At 39.8% G+C, this 20924-nt stretch overlaps 1 protein-coding gene across 3 annotated transcripts; it reads right to left on the reverse strand.

Annotated features, from left to right (window-relative positions):
* Window positions 1-777: 777 nt before the first annotated feature.
* ELOC (elongin C) lies at window positions 778-20435 on the reverse strand. 3 transcript variants are annotated; one of them, XM_040262052.1, is made up of 4 exons: window positions 19885-20435; window positions 9606-9659; window positions 7415-7558; window positions 778-1348 (listed from the first exon to the last, which is right to left on the reverse strand). In XM_040262052.1, exons 2-4 carry the CDS (start codon window positions 9607-9609, stop codon window positions 1158-1160), a joined length of 339 nt encoding a protein of 112 aa, XP_040117986.1. In that variant the 5' UTR covers window positions 9610-9659; window positions 19885-20435; the 3' UTR covers window positions 778-1157. The 3 variants fall into 3 exon arrangements, with proteins under 3 accessions (XP_040117986.1, XP_040117985.1, XP_040117987.1); XM_040262051.1 differs by having other exon boundaries at window positions 19711-19985; XM_040262053.1 differs by lacking the exons at window positions 9606-9659; window positions 19885-20435 and adding an exon at window positions 19711-19847.
* Between the last annotated feature and the right edge of the window lie 489 nt (window positions 20436-20924).

Consider the following 20924-nt stretch of genomic DNA (forward strand, 5'->3'; position numbering starts at 1 on the left):
GTAAATCCAACTCTAGTGCTTCTTTCCCCATGACTAAGCAGAGACACTCTTATAGTTCTTAAAAAAATTTTTTTTGTCTTAGTATAGAAGCTGAAAGGCCTCTTTAAAGTTTGACTTCAGCAGGAGACCCAGATTATGACATCCCGTCTACTGGGAAATGCGTTAACAGAAGATGATAAACCATATCAAAGTGCATTATAAGATGTGCACTGCATCTCTTCAGGTTTCAGTATTTTAAAACATTTCAGCTGAGTGGAGGAAGACTAAAATAGTTCAGAGAAGTCTTGTTCTTAGGATCTAGATGAAGTTCATGAGTCTTTTAAAGCATATTTAAATAATGAGAAGTGTACCTACAAGGGACTATGTAAGAACAAATATTGCAAAAGAAACTTTATAGTCAATGAAAGTACAGTACTTTGGATTGGCCGAAATGCACAATGTACATAAAACCAAATGCATGTGTAATTTACTTGTTGACCATGTGGCTATAGTTCAAAAAGTCCCTGCTCCAAAAGCTGTACCTAGTACTCTTTCAAAACTGATTTTAAATAAAGTTCTTAAATTGTAGCAATAAACAAAAAGACAAGATACACTTAAAACAATACTGCAGTTTATCAAAAGACACGTAAGAAATTTCAACTCTCATGTCTTTGACAGTTATAAAAATCAATATTTTGGCTAAGTTATAAACATGTTTATAATGCAATTATATGCAATTGCATAACTCTAGTAATGCTAATGACAGCTATAAGATCAGAACAGGTTTTTTTAAAAAAAAAAAAAACACTAAAAACATAAAAATACGAAGCCCCATTATTTACCTGTAGAACGTGTTCAATTTATGCCTAAATTTCAGCATTTACTGTATCATCACTTCTCTAATTTAAAAAAATCACATCCAAAGGATAAGGCAAAACCACCTACGAATTGGTATATTTCTTTATTTCTCAATTTGTGAAAATGTCCTTAATTTGTTGATATAGCAAACAAACTTCAACTGTGATTGCTATGCAAAAGAACAGAAGATAATCTGCTTTGCAATGAACTTTAAAGTTCAACTGCACACAGGCAACATGCTATATATGAAAAAATTACTAACTGAACTACAGGTATTAAATACTGAAAAAGAGTTAACAGTTTATTATAATTTATTTTATTTAACAATCTAGGAAGTTCGCAGCCATCAGCAGTTCCAGTGCAATTTCAGGTGCAATTGGGAATTCAGGAATCTCCGTGGAGCTGTTAGTGTAGCGAACCTTGTAGGTAAAATACATGCATACTTTCGATAGCACATGTGAAGGGATCTCTCTAAAATTGACTTCGTTAGTTTCATTCTCAGCAAACTGACCTGGAAAAGAAAAGGAATTTGTGATATATGAGGTGAACTGTGTTTTCCTCCAAATTCCTATGTTCCTCCAAAATTCCTAACTCCCAATACTTCCAAACGGGACTATATCTGGAGACAAGTATTTAAGGCCCTACACCAACTTGACTGGTATCCTTATCAGAACTTTTCATGTCATGTTTTGACTTTAGACTTCCACCTTGTTCATCAGCAGAGAGAATTCTGCCTCTTTGAAAATTCATAATTTTATCATCAAAGTGCTAATCCAATGAAACAAACCAAGAAACCTCTAGTCATTTGGAGAATGGAGTAAGAAATAGCAACCCACTCCAGTATTCTTGCCTGGAAAACACTATGGACAGGGCAGCCTGGCAGGCTACAGTCCGTAGGGTTGCAAAGAGTCAGAGATGACTGAGCATGCACACGTAAGCATACGGAGAAAGAGACAAAGTAAATGAAAATTCCCCAAAATAAAATACGGCAAGAAACTTAAACTCTACAGATATTGCCAGATAGAATGTAAAACAGTACAACCTCTTCGGAAAACAGTACGACACTATCTTATAAAGTAAAATATATACTTATAGCACAAAGAATCCACCTGCAATGCGGGAGACCTGGGTTCAATCCCTGGGTTGGGAAGATCCCCTGGAGAAGGGAATGGCTACCCACTCCAGTATTCTTGCCTGTAGAATTCCATGGACAAAGGAGCCTGGCAAGCTACAGTCCATGGGGTTGCAAAGAGTTGGACACGACTGAGCAACTTTCACTTAGCAGAACAGGAGATTAGGTTGCAGACACACAGAGCTTAGACAACAATGTGAAGACAGGGAGAAGATAGCTGTCTATAAGGCAAGGAGGGAGGCCCCAGAAGAAACCAACCCTGCCAAATCTTTACTCCCATCCTTTGGAACTGGGAGAAACTAAATTTCTGTTTAAATCGTCCAGTCACTGATATTTTGCTATGGCAGACTAATACAATGCAAAAAGGATAAACCCAACTTGCATCAAATGAAGTAGCTAGCTCTGATTTCTGAGCAGAAACATAAAAAAACTTTATTAAGATGATTTAGTCTAGGTCAAGAGTCCCCAATCTCCAGGAGCTGATGCCTGATGATCTGATGGGGAACTGATGCAATAATAATAGAAATAAAGAGCATATTAAATGTAATGTACAAATCATACCCAAATTACTCCCCTACCCCAGACCCCAAGTTTGTGGAAAAATTGTCTTTCACAAAACTGGTCCCTGGTGACAAAAAGGTTGGGGACCACTAGTCTAGGGAATTGAGTATTTATGGATAATCAGGAGCTCTGTGCTATGTTGCCATGTAAATATAAACAATAAGTGAAACACTAATTAAGAAAAATCTTTTCAAGGAAGTAAATCCACTGTTTTCCTCTTTACTTTTTAAAAACATGATCATGTTAATGAGATCTCATAAGCCATTATATTTCTCTTTAATAACAGCTCATAAACTCTTTTTAGTGATCTCTAAAAATTTGTTTAGCTATACAAACTTATTTAGCCTTTACTATTGGGATAAAATATTTTCTTGACCGTCTAGCATTAGCACTATGCACTGAATAAAAAAAGACAGAAAAATGTACTTTTTGAGAAAAGAGTATTTTAAAAGTTTTCTATTAATGTTTGTTGGTTAGGGGTAGGCTGGGATGAGGAAAAAGGAGAGAAGGAGTCAACAAATAATTCATAGCAATGAAGTTAGCTTTTGTTTCCCAATAACTACAACTCTCCTGCTTGAACATATGCATGAAATATTACCAACAGGCAGTTGTTAAGCCTTTGACACTAGATCAACATTAGTGCTTTTTTTTGAGGTGAAATGCACATAACATAAAAGTCCCCATCTAAGATGTGTAATTCAGTGTACATTCACAGTGCTGAGCAGCCATCCACTCCTATCTGGTTCCAAAACATTTTTGTCTCCCCAGAGAAAACCTTGTACCTCCCTTTAAGCAGGGCTTTCCAGGTGGCAGTAAATTCTCCAGCCAGTGTGGGAGACCCGGGTTCAATCCCTGGGTTGGGAAGATCCCCTGGTGTAGGAATGGCAACCCACTCCAGTATTCTTGCCTGAAAAACCCCATGGACAGAGAAGCCCGCTGGGCTATGATCTATGGGGTACAAAGAGTAGGACACAACTGAGCAAGTGAGCACACATGCACACACCCTTTAAGCAATTATTTCCCACCCCCCCGACCCCAGTCTCTGGAAAACACCGATTCACCTTCTGTCTCGATGAAATCATCTATCCTGGATATTTCATACAAGTGGAATTATACAACTTTTGATCTTTCATGTCTGGCTTCTTTCACTTACTATAATGTTTTGAAGGTGCATGTATCAGTATTACATTCCTTTTCACGTAAACTAATGTTTACATGAAAGTTGGTTTTGAGTTAAAGGAGATCAGACCTATAAAAGAAGCCAAAATTCCCTAATCTTAAGTTTTAACTAAGATTTTGTTGGCATTCGTGAATTTCCCCCTTCAAGTACATCCTAGTTCTGTCTAGTAGAAAAGTCTAAAGCAGTTCAACTCAGGAGCAACGAGTGCTGCTAGCACCCAGAGAGGGGTCTCTAAGTATCACTTTCCACTAAAAAAAAAAAAAAACTGAACCAACCAAAACCAAAAATATCCAGGCTTTTTAGAAAAAGTTGTTTTCAGGATCGAGAAATAACATACAAAATGAACCTGAGAACTTTTGTTATTACAGAAAGCAATAGATATCCAAGACTAATAAAGCCACGCCGTAAGGATGCAGAAGCCATCTTGATGTGCCCCTTCTGGCGTAAAAATGGAGCAAATGGAGCAATCTGAACTTCAGCGAAAATGACTGCATAGGACTGAAAAATACCCAATATATATGTATACATGCAAACAAAACAAACATTCTTTACTATTGGCAGATGCTGGAGAACCAATTCGCTCCTCTGAAAAATTACAAGGGAAAAAAATCAAGTGTTTATCCTCCCCCTGCTCCCCGTACAGACTGTATTTCAGGGAAACCAAAGAGTTCTTTATTGGAGAATTCTAAGTAATAAATGCAGAAGAAATGACAGAATTAGAAAATCCCTGTGTTATAATTCTGAATGAAGTAAATTTCAGCAATAGCCCCAGTGAATGCTAAAACTATTATATGAAAGACTGACTGGGGAACTGCTCATGGACCAGCTTGATAACTCTGGAACCCACTAACCAGTCTTGGCATTGCTAAAAGACACAATACAACAGGAATACAAGAGTTCTACCTATAAAGTACTCTTGTTAGAGAGATGAACTGGATTTTAATCAAACCTCCAGAGTTCTAATTATGAGTTTTCAAGATGAAACATGACTTAAATCTAATCTGGATGTTGACATTATACAAATAACCTTGTCTCTAGTAAGATAAGGAAAGAAAAAAAAGAGTTTACAGGAGAACAATCATAGATTTCTGCAAGTGAAATGGCATTATGTCAGGAGTTTGCTTGAAATACTCTTAAAGAAAAAGTTAGGGGCCTAACACTTCCTAATTTCAAAACTTACTACAAAGCTGCAGAAATCAAAACAGCGCTATACTGGTATAAGGATAGATACATATACCAACAGGAAAGAATTGAGAGTCCAGAAATAAACCTACACGCTTGCAGTCAACTGATATCAACAAGGACGCCGAGACCATTCAAAGGAGTAAAGTATGGTCTCTTCAACAAATAGTACTGGGATGTCCACAAGCAAAAGAAATGAAGCTGATTCACACTATATAAAATATTAACAATATCAAGGACCTAAATGTTAGAGCTTAAACTATAGAACTCATAAGAAAACATAAGGGTAAATCTTCATGACACTGAATTTGGCAATGGATTTTTAGACAGGACTCATAAATCACAAACAACAAGAGAGAAAATAAATTGGACTTCACAAAATAAAAAAGGTTTAGTACATCAAAAGACACTACAAAGGACTGTCCTGGTGGTCCAGTGGGTAAGACTCTGCCTTGCCAACCTGGATGAGAAGGAAGTTTGGGGGAGAATGTATACATGCAAATGTATGACTGAGTTCCTTTGCTGTTCACCTGAAATTATCACAACATTGTTTGTTAATTGGCTATATACCAATACAAATTTTAAAAGTTTAAAAGAGAGAGAGAAAAAAAAGAATCTGCCTTGCAATGCAGGGGATGAGGGTTCATTTCCTGATTGGGGAAGTAAGATCTCACAGCCCAAGCGCTACAAAGACCGAGTCTACCAAGTCCACATGCCACAACTAGAGAGTCTGTGCTGTAACAAAAGATCTCACATGATGCGATGAAGATTCCATGTGCTGCTGAAAGATCCAATGCAGCAACCCTCTCAAAAAAAGATACTATCAAGAAAAAACACAGCCTACAGAATACAGAAATATTTGCAAATTATGTATCTGGTGAGGGTCTAGTGTCCAGAATTTATGTGCTGTGTTTAGTTGCTCTGCTGCTGCCAAGTCCCTTCAGTCGTGTCCGACTCTGTGTGACCCCATAGATGGCAGCCCACCAGGCTCCCCCGTCCCTGGGATTCTCCAGGCAAGAACGCTGGAGTGGGTTGCCATTTCCTTCTCCAATGCATGAAAGTGAAAAGTGAAAGGGAAGTCGCTCAGTTGTGTCCGATTCTTCGAAACCCCACGGACTGCAGCCTAGCAGGCTCCTCCATCCATGGGATTTTCCAGGCAAGAGTACCGGAGTGGGGTGCCACTGCCTTCTCCGTTTAGTTGCTCAGTCGTGTCCAACTCTTTGGGATCCCACGGACTGTAGCCCACCAGGCTCCTCTGTCCGTGGGGCTTCTCCAGGCAAGAATACTGGAGTAGGTTGCCATGCCCTCCTCCAGGGGACCTTCCCAACCCAGGGATCGAACCCAGGTCTCCCGCATTGCAGCCGGATTCTTTACCAGCTGAGCCACCAAGGAAGCCCAAAAATACAGGAGTGGGTAAGCCTATCCCTTCTCCAGGGGATCTTCCTGACTCAGGAATCGAACTGGGGTCTCCTGCATTGCAGGCTGATCCTTTATTAGCTAAGTTACCAGGGAAGCCCCCCGGAATTTATAGAGAACCCTTAACAACTCACAAATACAAGTCAATTAAAAAATGGGCAACAGAATTGAACAGATGTTTCTCAAAAGAAGATATACAAATGACCAAAAAGCACATAATGGTATGTTTGACATCATTAGTCATTAGGGAATTGCTAATCCAAATGACAAATCTAAAGAGATACCACTTCATACTCACTAAGATGGCTAGAATCAGAAAAATAGAAAATAATCAATGTCAGAGAGGATGTGGAGAAAGTAGAACCCTCATACACTGCTGGTAGGAATGTAAAATGGTTCAGCCACAGTGCAAACAGTTCAGCATTTCCTCTAAGAGTTAAGCATAGAATTACTGTATGCTCCAGAAATTCCAATCCTTAAGGAAAACTTTCTTGGGGTAAAATGTTAAGAATAAGTATTTGGGAGGCAGTAACTTATATAATAAACTTCACATGTAACCAGGAGCACAAATCACCATAGTCCTTCTGTGGTGAACTCACCACAGAAACCTAACATAGGGAAATGATCCTTCCTGTTACAAAATAATCAATTTGGACTTAATAAAACTGCAGTAAATAACTGAAAACAGGAAACAGAAGATGCCATTTTTTCCCCCAATGCAACACAGTGAAAGTGTTAGCTGCTCAATCATGCCCGACTCTTTGCGACCCCATGGACTGTAGCCTGCCAGACTCCTCTGTCCATGGAATTTTCTAGGCAAGAATACTGGAGCGGGTTGCCATTCCCTTCTCCAGGGGATCCCCCCCACCCAAGGATCGAACCTGGGTCTTCTGCAATGCAGGCAGATGCTTTACCATCTGAGCCACCAGGGGATGCAACATAACCATGCAATAATTAATGTTAGAACAGTTACTGTTCTAACTTTTAATGTCAGAACTGTTCTCTCTTTTAATGTTATGGGTTATTTAATTCAACTTAAATCACATTCATCAAACACTGAAAATGAAGATACAATATATTAAGAGGAAATAAAGAAATGTACCTACCTGGGCCACTCAACATGGCTTTTATTGTTCCTGATGTTAGTGCATGTTCTCTCTTTACAATAAACTCATGACCATCTGAAGATATCAATTTGACATACATGGCATCAGGGCCCTCACAGCCACCATAGGTTTTCTCTTCTCCATCTAAAGTAAGTAAGTAGTAAAATGATTTCTGACTCACAAAATGGATTAAAACCAAACAGGTTTACCAAAGTTAGTATTTGAATAACTCAGACCTTGACCATTTCCCAAGATTTTAAAGTTTTTAACTTCTTGTATAACTAGTCTCTAAATATTTTGGCCGCACAGTTTGTGGGATCTCAGTTCCCCAACCAGGGATTGACCCTGGGCCATGGCAGCAAAAAGTGTTCAGTCCTAACCACTGAACCACCAAGGAACTCCCAAGAATGTTTACTTTAGATGAAAATGTACCTGTATTTTCAAGGGAATAGTAACAATTTGTGAACATAACGGCACATTCAAATTTAAGACTAAAAGAAAACATTCAAATAGTAAAACTTTAAACCTGTCACTTGAAATACTCATTTTAAAAATAAAATGCAAACTGTGTTTTGGAATAGATGTTTGTATGCCTTGTGAGTGCAACTTCTGACAAGCCCATATTCTCAAAATTAGGGCTTTCTTTACTTAGCATTTTACTCTTGATGCATAAAAAATGATCAAAACGTTTTACTGCTCAGGTTAAATTATTGCATGAATACTTAAGTAATGAATATAGACAAGTATCATCTTTAAAACTTCAAAGCACAGGTGAGGTAGCTAGCAGCTACCTCCACTGCTGCCATGCTGTCTTTAGCCAGAGGAGTTTGTGCAATGTAACTTTTTGAGGGAGTATGTACTTTTATACTTCTATTTATAATCTTTTCTCACATACATAACTTTACAAGTTTGTATTGACAGAATTTTAATTTTTATGATTACCAATATTTGAAAGAAAACACCTTAAGGCTTATTCTAAAATCTCAGGAAGCCTTAGTGAGAAGTACAGAAGCTGAAGCACTGTTTAATTACAAACATACATTCACTCATTCATCTGTTAATACAAATTCCTAAAACTGAGATAATAAATATCAAAATTACTTATGTTCTACCATTGCCAAAATTGTTTAATCTGAATCTAATTGGGAGGAACCATTCAGACAAATTTAAATTTAAATGTGCCAGGAAAGACTTCACTCCTCACCCAATCTCTAAAGTAGGGAAGTTATTTAAAGGAAACAAAGAGATAAAATAAATACAGGAAGTAATCCTTGATTGGACCCTCGATTTAAAAAGAATAAACCCACTGTGAAGAACATTAGTGAAGAAACGGAAACTTTGAGCATGGACTGAATCAGGAGATGCATGCTTAAGTATTTAGTATAGAGTTTTACGTGCTGCATGCTCAGTTGTGGCCAACTCTGTGACCCCATCGACTGCAGCCCACTAGGCTCCTCTGTCCATGAATTTCTCCAGGCAAGGACACTACAGAGGGTTGTCATTTCCTACTTCAGAGGCCCTTCCCAACCCAGGAATCGAACCAGAGTCCCCTGTGTCTCCTGCACTGGCAGGCAGATTCTTTACCACTGAACCACCTGGGAGGCTCCTTGAGTATTACATGTGCAACTAAATAAATAATACAGGCAAAAAGGCTTATGTGTGTTTTTGTATGTATATGTGGGCATATAAACACATACACAGGAAAAGCAAATATGGGAAAACATTACTTGGTAAAGGCCACAGTGTATTATTTCTACAATTTTTCATAGTAAAAAGCTGGGGGACTCAGAAATGCAAGTAACTTCTAAATCTTCGGCTCTTCAAGCATACAGATTTTTAGCAGTTTCTGCCAACCTCTGAGGACAAAAATAAAAATAATTACCAAGTATTTAAATTTATACGTTTCGTGGTTTTGGGGTTTTTTTTGGCAATGAAACAAACCATTTTCAATGTCTGTTAGAGTTTCTAATTTCTTAAGTAACAATTACTCACTAGCAATCACAAATTAAATCTGGCACAATAATGTTACTGATCTGCCTTTCAGAAATATATAGTAAACATAGCTGTTGATATAAACAACTAATTTTCAATCCACTCTATTTTCTTATTTGCATTCACCGACTCTGAAGGTCTATCTTTGAGAAGAAAGCTTCAACTAATTGAATGACAAAATTACTTTTATATAACTTACCCATTATGCTCTTATGAAATTCTACTTTGCGTCCACAGGAACTTTAGTAGTTTCCTGAAAATATAACAATGCTATATTGAGATCAATGCCAGAATAACATGTTTTCGCCCATTATTATTTAATACATCCTTTAGTGTTACAAGTGCAAGGACTCAGTTTCTCTCAGCTAGGTAAGTTTCCCAGTCACCACAAGAGGGAAGAGTATCAAGTTTCTGAACATCTGAGCGATCACCTACAGGACAGGGAATTCTAAATACAGATTTGTCTCCTAGCCTTTTAAGGTAACTATTCTGACAACAGTTTAAAAATACAGATGTTGTTCATTAGGAGCTCAGCTGAACTTGAAAGAGACTCTTGGCTTTAATCATCTTTGTATATTATATCTGCTAGACACTGGTAGACACTGAAGCAAGTATTTGCTAAATGAATGACATGATCAACCCAAGGATGTGACTTTCATGAGAATAAAAAAGATAAGGCATGCCCTCTTCTTAGGTAAGTGTGCACATCTATAATACATGTTCCATCCATTCTGCACAGAGGATACTAAAGTTCTGAGATTTAACAATGAAGGAAAAAAATTAATTTTTGAGAAATCTTAAATTTTACAAGATATGACTGCTAAAGGAAAAGAGCTCATATTTTCAGCAATTTGTATTTTAACAGCATTTCTTCAAAGGAGGATTTTATTTGTCTCAACATTATTTTTATGTCATTGCCAAGAAAACAGCATATCCTAATTACCCTGTTCTCTAAGAAATTCCTGACCAATAAACCTATGTCAGGTTAAAGTGTTAGTTGTTCAGTTGTGTCTGACTCTTAGCAACCCCATGGACTGTAGCCTTCCAGGCTACTCTGTCCATGGAATTCTCCCGGCAAGAATACTGGAGTGGATAGCCATTCCGTTCTCCAGGGTATCTTCCCAATCCAGGGATCAAACCTGGGGCTCCTGCATTGCAAGCAGATTCTTCATCATCTGAGCCACCAGGGAAGCCCTAAACCTATGTAATCCCTCACCTTAAAAAATGATACCATTGATGTAGAGCGAGGCTTAATGATTCGTTCCAGGTAGTGACAGAGTAGGAGTAAAAATTAAATGTTAGTCTAGAACCCTCTCCAAGAATGGAGGGAGATGTTTAAAGGGCCATGTCTAAAGCAGGCAATATAACATTATTACCAAGTTGAGGGTCTAATGAGTATAAACACTGCATTAAATGCCTTGCATACATTAGCTTATTTTAAAACAATACTTCCACAGGGAAACTGTCATTGCCATTGTAGAGACTAGGAAACACTAAGAGGCTTCCACAGCTTAAGTGGCAACATGAGAATTTGAACCTAGATAGGTTTGCTTTAGAGCCCACATTCCCTTCCATTACTCCATAAAACCATGGTAATAAATTCTGGCTCCTATTAAAACTTCTTTTCGACTACTGCTGAGAGGTGCCGATATAAATCCTTAGATAGTTATTAAAAATTTAAAACCAGTACTATGTCATTTTATGGTAATAATAGTAAGCAATTTAAAGAATTTTTCAGTCACTAGTTTCTTCTGTTCATACTGGTTTGTACTCATCCTAAAACACAAACACACACACACACAAAATAGGAAAAAATGCTAGAAAAGGTAGAATTTCAAGTGCTAACTTTTCTTTAAAAAATCTCCAGAGTAAAACCTTTAGGATGTTTATTTAACTAGCAGTAGCTAAGCAACCATGAAAAGTCACACCTTAGAAGCCTTCTGGGTAGCAACAGTTTTTCTACAGACTTCTTAATATAGTAAATAAATTCCATAATTTATACAAGGGTTAAAGGTTGAGTGGGAAAGGGAGCTCCCCATGACTAACAAAGAGTAAATCAACATCAACAAGAGTAGACTCTGATACCTAAGAAGTTAAAATAATTGAAATGATTAAATTTGGACTTAACCCACAGATAATCAATATAAATGTAAGTTTGGGGTTACAAAAGCTCAGTATGAACATTTACTCTGTAACTGAGCAAGTTTTCAAAATAGGAATTAGGTAGGTAAAAGGAAGTGGTTGAACAGCGGGTTGAGAATAGTTCTAGGCAGAAGACATGAACAAAGGCTTGATGCCATTGTGCTTTTAGAGTGTCATATATGAAATTACTCTTAGCATTTTTTTTTAATGTTTTGGTGAAAAACAGAAATTCTGGTGAGCCTAAGGCCTATACTGAGGTCAGTTTTCAGCCTAGGGTCACTGAACACCAAAAAGATCTTTTAACAGCCCATCCCTTATTTGAAATGTTACCTTTATCATACACTCTATTACTACATACACTAACCTACTACTATATTACTATCATACTCTATATCATACAGTATATTACACAGATTTCTAGATTGTATTCTGTTCCATCAATCTTGTTTATACCTGACCAATATCCCCACTGTTTTAATTACAATAGTGTGATAAACATGCTTTTGCTAAAGAGCTGGGCAAGTCCCCATTTGTGATTACACACTCAGAATGTGTTAGGTCTACTTTTGTCTACCTTCTTGCCAGGTCTCCTTTTAGTACTTTCCCATTATGAATGAGATCTGTTTTATACTATACTTCTGAAAGGCTATTGCTGGTGTTTTAAAGAAAACCTTTTAAATTCGGTAAGTTGATCTTGTATTCCATCATCTTCACCAAACTCTCTTACTAGTTCTAACAGTTTTTCAGCTGACTTGCTTGGATTAGCTAACTAGATGAGAGCAACAGCTGCAAATCTACAGCTCTGTAGATGTCTAAGTCATTACTCACAAGAATACAATAGTGATTAAAGAACCAAATGTTAAACACCCACTGAACTCTAGAAACATATCAGAAGGAAAGAAATACAAATAGCTCACAGACCCCTATAAAAACGTTTGGTTCCAAAGGCAACATGAAAACTAAAACATTAAAACTTGCTAAGAACCATGATTTGAATGGGAGGGGAAATGGGTAATATGAAACAACAATAGTATGAACTTATGAAATATTCTGGGGCGGTGAAAAGGATTAAGTTAAATACATGTATGTAATAACATGGAAATACCACTAAGATAAACTTAATTTTTTTTAAAGCAGATAAGAATGATAGGTAGAGTTTTATGTCATTTATGCAAAATAAATGATTTCTCACCTATTAAATTCATGTTTTCTGCAGGAAAATATATAAAAATGGCCCTGAATAGCCAGAACAATTTTGAGAAAGAAGAACAGAGTCAGAGCTAACATGTTCCCTAATTTTAAACTACACTACAAGCTGCTGTGCTGCTGTTTAATCGCTCAGTGATAAATGGAGTCTCACGTGTATGATGCAGAAGGCATGCTATGCTATGCCTAGTTGCTCACTTGTGTCTGACTCTTTGCCACCCCATGGACTGGAGCCCGTCAGGCTCCTCTGTCCATGGGCTTCCTCAGGCAAGAATACTGGAGTGGGCTGCCATTTCCTTCTCTATACTACAAACTACAGTAATGCCAACAGTATATAAAAACAGTCTCATAGACTAATGGCAGGACAGAGAGCCCAGAAATGAGACCATAGTTACATGATCAATCATCTATGTTAAAAGAAGCAAAAATATTCAATGAGAAAAAGACAGCCTCTTCAATAAATGATGTTGGGAAAACTGGGCAGCTTATATGCAAAAGAAACAAAACTGAACTTTCTCACACCATATACAAAAATAAACTTCAGAGTGTATTAAATACTTAAACGTAAGACCTGAATCATAAAGCTCCTAGAAAAAAACATAGGCAGTACATTTCTTGACACTGGTCTTAGCAGTATTTTGGGGGATATGTCTCCTCAGGCAAGGAAAACAAAGCAAAAGTAAACAAATGGGACTACATCACATTAAAGAAAAAGCTTGTGCAAAACAAATGAAACTAATTAAAAGGCCACCTATTGAATGGGAGAAGTTTGCAAACAGTATGTCTGATAAGGGGTTAATACCCCAAATATGGGGTTGGCCAAAGCTGAAGCTCCAATACTTGGGCCACCTGATGTGAAGAGTCAACTCCCTGGAAAAGACCCGAATGCTGGGAAAGGCTGGAGCAGGAGAAGAGGGTGACAGAGGATGAGACGATTGGATGGCATCATCAACCCAATGGACATGAGTTTGAGCAAATTCTGGGAGATAGTGAAGGACAGGGAAGCCTGATGTGCTACAGTCCACGAGGTCGAAAAGAGTAGGACTGAACAATAACAAAAAGTTCGTTAACATCGTATGGAAACACCAGAATGAACTTTTTGGCCAACCCAATATTTAAAGAATTCATACAACTCAAAATCAAAAACCCCCAACCAACCGAACTGAAAAATGGAAGAGAACCAGAATAGACATTTTCCCAATGAAGACACACAGATAGCCAAAAAATACATGAAAAGATGCTCAACATCAAAAAATCACCAGAGAAATGCAAATTGAAACTGTAATAAGATACCATTTGAGACCTGTCAGAATGGCTATCAGAAGGCAATGGCACCCCACTCCAGTACTCTGGCCTGGAAAATCCCATGGACGGAGGAGCCTGGTGTGCTGCAGTCCATGGGGTTGCTGAGAGTTGGACACCACTCAGTGATTTCACTTTCACTTTTCACTTTCATGCATGGAGAAGGAAATGGCAACCCACTCCAGTGTTCTTGCCTGGAGAATCCCAGGGATGGGGGAGCCTGGTGGGCTGCCGTCTCTGGGGTTGCACAGAGTCGGACACGACTGAAGCGACTTAGCAGCAGCAGCAGAATGGCTATCATCACTTTTGACAATGAATAAATAACAAGCACTGGTAAGGATGAGGAGAAAAGGGAACCCTTACACAGCATTGGTAGGACTGTAAATTGATGCAGCCATTGAAGAAAACAGCATGGAAGTTCCTCAAAAAATTAAAAATAGCACTACCATAGATCCAGAATTCCACTTCTGCAGATTTTTTCTAAAGTCAACAAAAATGCTAATTCAAAAAAAATGCATGCACCCCTGCATTCATTTTAGCATTATTTACAATAGTCAAGATATGGAAGCAATCTAAGTGCCCATCAACAGAGGATAAAGATGGGACATACACAATACAAGATTACTTGTACAAAAGAGTATTACTCAGTCATAAGAAGAATGAGATCTTGCCATCTGTGACAACACGGATATCACGCTAAGTAAAATACGTCAGAGAGTGAAAGACAAAAACTGTATGATCTCACTTACATGTGGAATCTAAACACCAAAATGAATGAACAGACATAAAACAGAACCAGATTCACAGAACAAACCAGTGGTTGCCACACAGGAACTGGGTGGAGGAATGAGTCAAACAGACAAGAGAGATTAAGAGGTACAAAACTTGGCAGGGGACATACGTATACCTATGGCTGATGCATGTCAATATTTGGCAGAAACCAACAAAATTCTGTAAAGCAATTATCCTTCAATTAAAAAAAAAAAAGAGGTAACAAACTTCCAGTTAGGAATCATGAAACGTGGATAAAACATAAAGCATGGGGAATACAGTCAAATATTGTAACATCTTTGTATAGTAACAGATGGCACTAGGCTTATCATCGGGGTGATCATTTCGTACTGTACAGAAATACTGAATCATCCCTGGTGGCTCAGACAGTAAAGAATCCGCCTGCAATGTGGGAGACCTGGGTTTTATCCTCGGGTAGGGAAGATCCCCTGGAGGAGGGCATGGCAACCCACTCCAGGATTCTTGCCTGGAGGAGCCTGGTGGGCTACAGTCCATGGGGTCACAAACAGTTGGACACAACTAAGCGACTAAGCACAGCACACGCTGTACATGTGAAACTAATGTATTACTGTAGGTCAATGACACTTCAATTTTTTTTTTTAAAGAGCACTGAAATACATGTCTGAAAGTACTAGTTATTTCTATTCAGAAAACTAGAATTTAAAATTGATTTTTTAAAAACAAACAAGTATGTGGAACTAAGCTACTTTTGAAGCAAATAATGGTCAGTCAGCCTGATAATTTGTTCTTAACAATAATATGTAATAATATGATTAATTTGAAAAATGAAGTAAATTACATTAACCAAAAATTATCTAATGTTATTAGAGAGGCTCTGGCCATTAATACAAATTGACAGAAGTAACACAATTCTAGTTTGTAAAAAGACATTAGAATATTTTGCCTAGAATGTGCTTACAGTGTTGCTGAATTTATGTCTCAGGATGATATAAAATTCTCATTCTGGGACTTCCCTGGTGGTCCAGTGGTTAAGACTCTGAGCTTCCAATGCAGAAGACATGGGTTCAAGCCCTGATCAAGGAACTAAGATCCCACAGGCCACCCAACACAGCTGAAACATTAAAAAAAAAATTTTTTTTCTATCTTGAGACTCAGATAGGTTTAAGTAATAAGACTTCTGTTTCTTCATCTCTCAAATGAGGAAACTGGACTAAACTGTGTCTAAAGTCCCTTCCAGCTCTACTATTTTATGACTGAATCCATCTGAAATTCACCCTCCCTCTACAAGTACCCATAATTCCCAATTTCTCATTTTTGTTAAACAGAGTGGCTCCCACACAGCACAGAACTCAAGAGCTCCAGAGTGCTGTGTGTTCCACTGAGGCTGTCCTGTCTGCCACACCCTGTAACCAACTTAACCTCCCTCTCAGGCGATGATGTCCAAACTCCTTTGTCTTAGTCTAAAATGCAAGAGCAAAGGGGCTTCTCTGGTGGCTTAGTGGTAAAGAATCAGCCTGCCAATACTGGAGACACGGGTTCGATCCTTGGATTGGGAAGATCCCCTGGAGAAGGGAATGGCAACCCACTCCAGTATCCTTGCCTGGGAAATCTCAAGGACAGAGGAGCCTGGCAGGGTACAGTCCATAGGGTCCCAAAGAGTGGGACACAACATAATGACTAGACAACAATTATACATTCTATGCACTATAAAAACTGGCACCATACACACCTCCCAGTCTTTATGCTCCGTAACTCCCTGCCCCTCCTCTGATGCAGCTAACCCACCTCAATCCCAATCCTGGCCAAACCCAATTCTCCACCCAGCTCAGGCCTCAAATAAAAAGCTGAACTGGCTAAAGAAAAGTCACAACCATTTTGACTGGTCTCTATTTTAAATCTATGGCGACACACTTTGAACAGGGACTTGGTATCACAGCGATCCCCTTAACTAACTAGTTAACTGGCTTTCCTACTCAGAAAATTTACGGCTTCTCTTAAACCTCCCAGACTCCCCTCCTCCCTACCCTAACAACTTCACTTATTTCACCAAGAAAACAGAACAAATCACTTCAAATGCCTTGTCTTTTCCACCTTCATCCTGCCTGCATACCTATATACCATATACTCTGTCCATTTCCCTGTTTCAAAAGCTGCATTAAAAATCATCCTTCCTACCAGAGTGATCCAAGAACTTTGCTCCATCTCTATTCCCATCAACACATCAAATGCTGTAACATCATCAGGACCACCCACCACCCATAACCCACAATAATCAGTCTTTTTAGACTACTAGTCCAATCAAAGTGCTCTTGTCAAATTTCAACCACTCGGTCACTAGGTCAATTTTTAATTCTCATCTTACTCTTTTATAGTTGACTCCAACCTCTTTTCTTCCATTAGCATTACAGATGCCACACCATCTTGGCCTTTCAGTTCCCATCACTGCTCCTCTGACCAGAGTGCTCCCTTCCCAGCCATCTGTCCTCTTCTCCATCAAAACTCTTGATGTCCTCTGGTCTGTAGTTTTAAGTATCAAGTATAAAACACGACTCCAGGGTTATCTCCCAAGGCTGACTTCTGCTCTGAGCAACAGTAGGAGTATCCTACTGCCTACTACGGCACATATTCTGAACTGTATAAAATTATCAAATTTAGTACACTGTGTACAGAACTCCCGCTTTGTTCCTTAGAAACCAGTGCACTCTCCCCAGTCTTCCTCGTTCCAAGAGATGGTGCTACTGTTCACCCAGATGTTTGGGCAAAACAAGGTGATTCTTCCAGATTTTTTGTCCTGGGGTTAGTAAGACCCATTTGGCTCCAGCTTCAAATTATACTCCGAATCAGACCGCTTCTCACTTCCAACTCTACATCTCTAGTTCAAGCTACCACAGCTCAACTGAACTACTATAAGTTGCCTTAGGAGCTGGTTTCTCCACTTTCCTCCAACTCAGTTTGCCACTCAGCAGTTAGTCATCAAAAGCATTCCCCTACACAAAATCCTCTAATGGCTTCTCATTACAAACAGAACAAAGACAATAAAGTTCCATTTCATTTACTGCTTGCTAACCATTCTGCTCTCATCTCCCATCACTCTTCCATATGCTCCAGCCACACTGACCTTCTAAGTATTGTAATGGGTCAAGTTCATTTCTCTTAAGGTCTATGCATTTGCAGTTACTGCTCTCTCAAAAACTCTTCCTTCAGATCTTTATTTTGGTCTCCAGGCAAAACATTAAGTCTTCAGAGAAGTGGGTCTTCCTCGAGCACTTCTCTTTCAAAATTACACACTCCCACCCTAGTCACCCTAACTTAATCTAACTCTAAATCTAGTTATATTCTCTTTACACTTATCGCCATCTGAAACTATATTTGCTTACTTAATGTACAGTCTTTTCCCTCAAGCTCCAAGAGGGCAGGCTTCATATACAGTGCCTAACATACAGAAGATGAAGATGCTCAATAAATATTTGAATGAATGGCAGTACAGTTTTCTTAATCACCAAAGCTTGAAATCACTCAAGAGATTTTTCTGATCTTATTTAATAATGGAACAGTAAACATTTAGGACGGGTTAGCTAAAATGCACTAACACATACCAGTGTAAATACAAAGACTTTTCAGATTTTTTAATACTGAAAAATCTAAAAAAAAAAAAAAAAAAAACCCAAAAAAACAATTTATACAATACAAATATTACTTTAGAACTTGATATATAGAACTGACTCTAACTTCTGACTACAAACTATTGCCTAATCATATTACAGAATTACAATAATGAAATGAAACTAGCATCTTCCATTTTAAATAAATTTACGCTAGAGTCTGAGTGAACTCCGGGATTTGGTGATGGACAGGGAGGCCTGGCGTACTGCGATTCATGGGGTCGCAAAGAGTCGGACACGACTGAGCGACTGAACTGAACTGAAACCTTGGAATGGTAGCTATTGGTTATTAGGTCGATCTCATACTTAAGGAAAAAAGGACAGTCATTTAAAAATTATGAGGCCACAATCATCACTGGCAATAGCACTTAATATCCACGATGACAGGGGCCATAGTTGTCTCTTTGCCATTGTACCTCCGAAATGAATGAATCAACGTGTGAACAGTGATGTTTCAACATCATGAATTATACCACAACTACAATGTAAACGAGATCGGAGATGTCTCATTTTAGTCCACTGAACAAAACAGGAAAACTACCAGGCGATCAAAAAGCACATTTGGCAGTTTGAAAATAAGGTTTTAAAACTCTAAAGGATTTCGGTTGTTTTCTATACTGAAGGCGACGCAGAGTAGAAATGCTCGAATTAATAACTCGAACTCCATAAACTATATTAAAGAGGTCCACAGGAGAAACTTAATGGCCACCGTACTTGACACTAGACGCCTCCATCAGATGAGACTGGGCGGCAGATGCTCGACAGACCCAAACCACCAAGTCGGGCAGAGATAACCCAACAAGTTGCCCCGAAAGTAAAGTTCTCGGGGTCCCACTACAGGAAAGAGCGAGGGCCCTCTTCTGTGACTGGGGACCGACTCCAAGAAAAGGACGAACCTGAGCGCACCCGGGGAAAGCAAAAAAGGAAAAGCGACAGGGCTGCCATGCTCCTAACTCCACCCTCCTCGCGTTCAACCCCGAAGAGGCCCAGTCTCGCCAGCCGCCGCCCCTCCTTCCTCCCTTTTCTAAGCCCACCGAGCGGCGCCAGGGAACGTCCCGCCACCCTCCTCTCCCCTCCCCCAAACCAGGAGCCGAAGCGGCAGGGGAAGGTTAAGCTTCCGTTCCTTCCCCGCCCAAATGGGAAGGGGTGGGAAGTGGGATGGCGAGAGAACCCAGTACAAGCCTCCCTCGTCCCCCACGCGGGCCCAGAGCTCCGTTCCCACCCCAGCCCGAGACTCACTCGTCAGCTCCGCAACAACCGCAGCCACCGCAGCCGGTCTCCGCGCACAGCTACAGCCCCTACACCACGGCCGCCCCCCCCACCCCCAGCTGCCTGCCGCCGTGGGTTCCGGGGCAGCAAGAGGAATCACTTCCGCTGGGTCACAGATGCCCTCTACGCGCGGGAGATTAGTACCTGGTGAGGCGGAGACGCGCCGAGGCCGTTGCTTGCAGGCGTCTACAGGAAGTGCGCAGCGTCCCCTCCCTTCTTCCACGGGCCAGCCTACGAGGACGGCGGTGCCGGGAAAAATCTCAGCCAATCCTATTTTGGGTCTTTTATTCCCAGCATGCAGCGCCGACCCTAATCTGATTTCCGAAGGGACCTCATCCTTGAAGCGGTGCTGGGAGTGGAGGAGGTCGGGGGTCCGAGGCAGCATTGCATCCTGGGATTTGTAGTTTCTCTGGCGGGTACTGACGTGTTAGGCGGAGTCAGCGTTGCAACCTGGAACTTGTAGGAACTTGTAAGACTCACGCCGAGTCTTAAAGAGTCTGGTAATTTTGGAGGTTGTCCCTACCCCTCCTTTGCGGGTAAGCCTAGAGGTAGCAGGCGTCCGCAGAAGAAGGGTCGGAAACTGGGGGTGCGGTTTCTATGCTAACAAGATCGTGCTTTTTATGAAGCAGTTTCTGTCTTTTGTGAAAAGTTGCAGAGCTTATTGAAGAGCATCTCGGCAGCTCGCGAAATCGCTGTTCTCATTTCCTCTCTTCCCGGTACTTTTAAGTGTTTACTGAAAGCAAGCACACCCCCACACCCCCACTCGGAGGCCTTCACCCCATCTCCTGTGTCCCAGCCAATCATTCACAGAAACTACGGCCACTGGTACTCAATTCTGACACCATCTTTGTCACTGCACGCCCCCTCTTCCCCTCCTTCCTCTGCTCTCTCTCCCGCTGTCTCCTCGGTGCACTATCTCCCGACTCCTCCCATCTGCCTATCCTTTTTACAGATCTTACCTCCACTTACGGGGTTCTATACTGAGAACTCATGGGAAGTTGAAAATATCAGTTGAAAATGCACTGGATAGACGTAACCTATTCAACACAATTTAGCCTAGCTTACCTTAGAGTGTGCTCAGAATACTTATATCAGCCTGCAGTTGGGCAGAGATCATCAGATACAAAACTTATTTTACAATAGAGTGTTGATTATCTCAGGTAGTTTATTGATTATTGTACTGA

The sequence above is a fragment of the Oryx dammah genome, unplaced genomic scaffold (genome assembly GCF_014754425.2).
Source record: "Oryx dammah isolate SB20612 unplaced genomic scaffold, SCBI_Odam_1.1 HiC_scaffold_19, whole genome shotgun sequence".
Classification (NCBI taxonomy): domain Eukaryota; kingdom Metazoa; phylum Chordata; class Mammalia; order Artiodactyla; family Bovidae; genus Oryx; species Oryx dammah.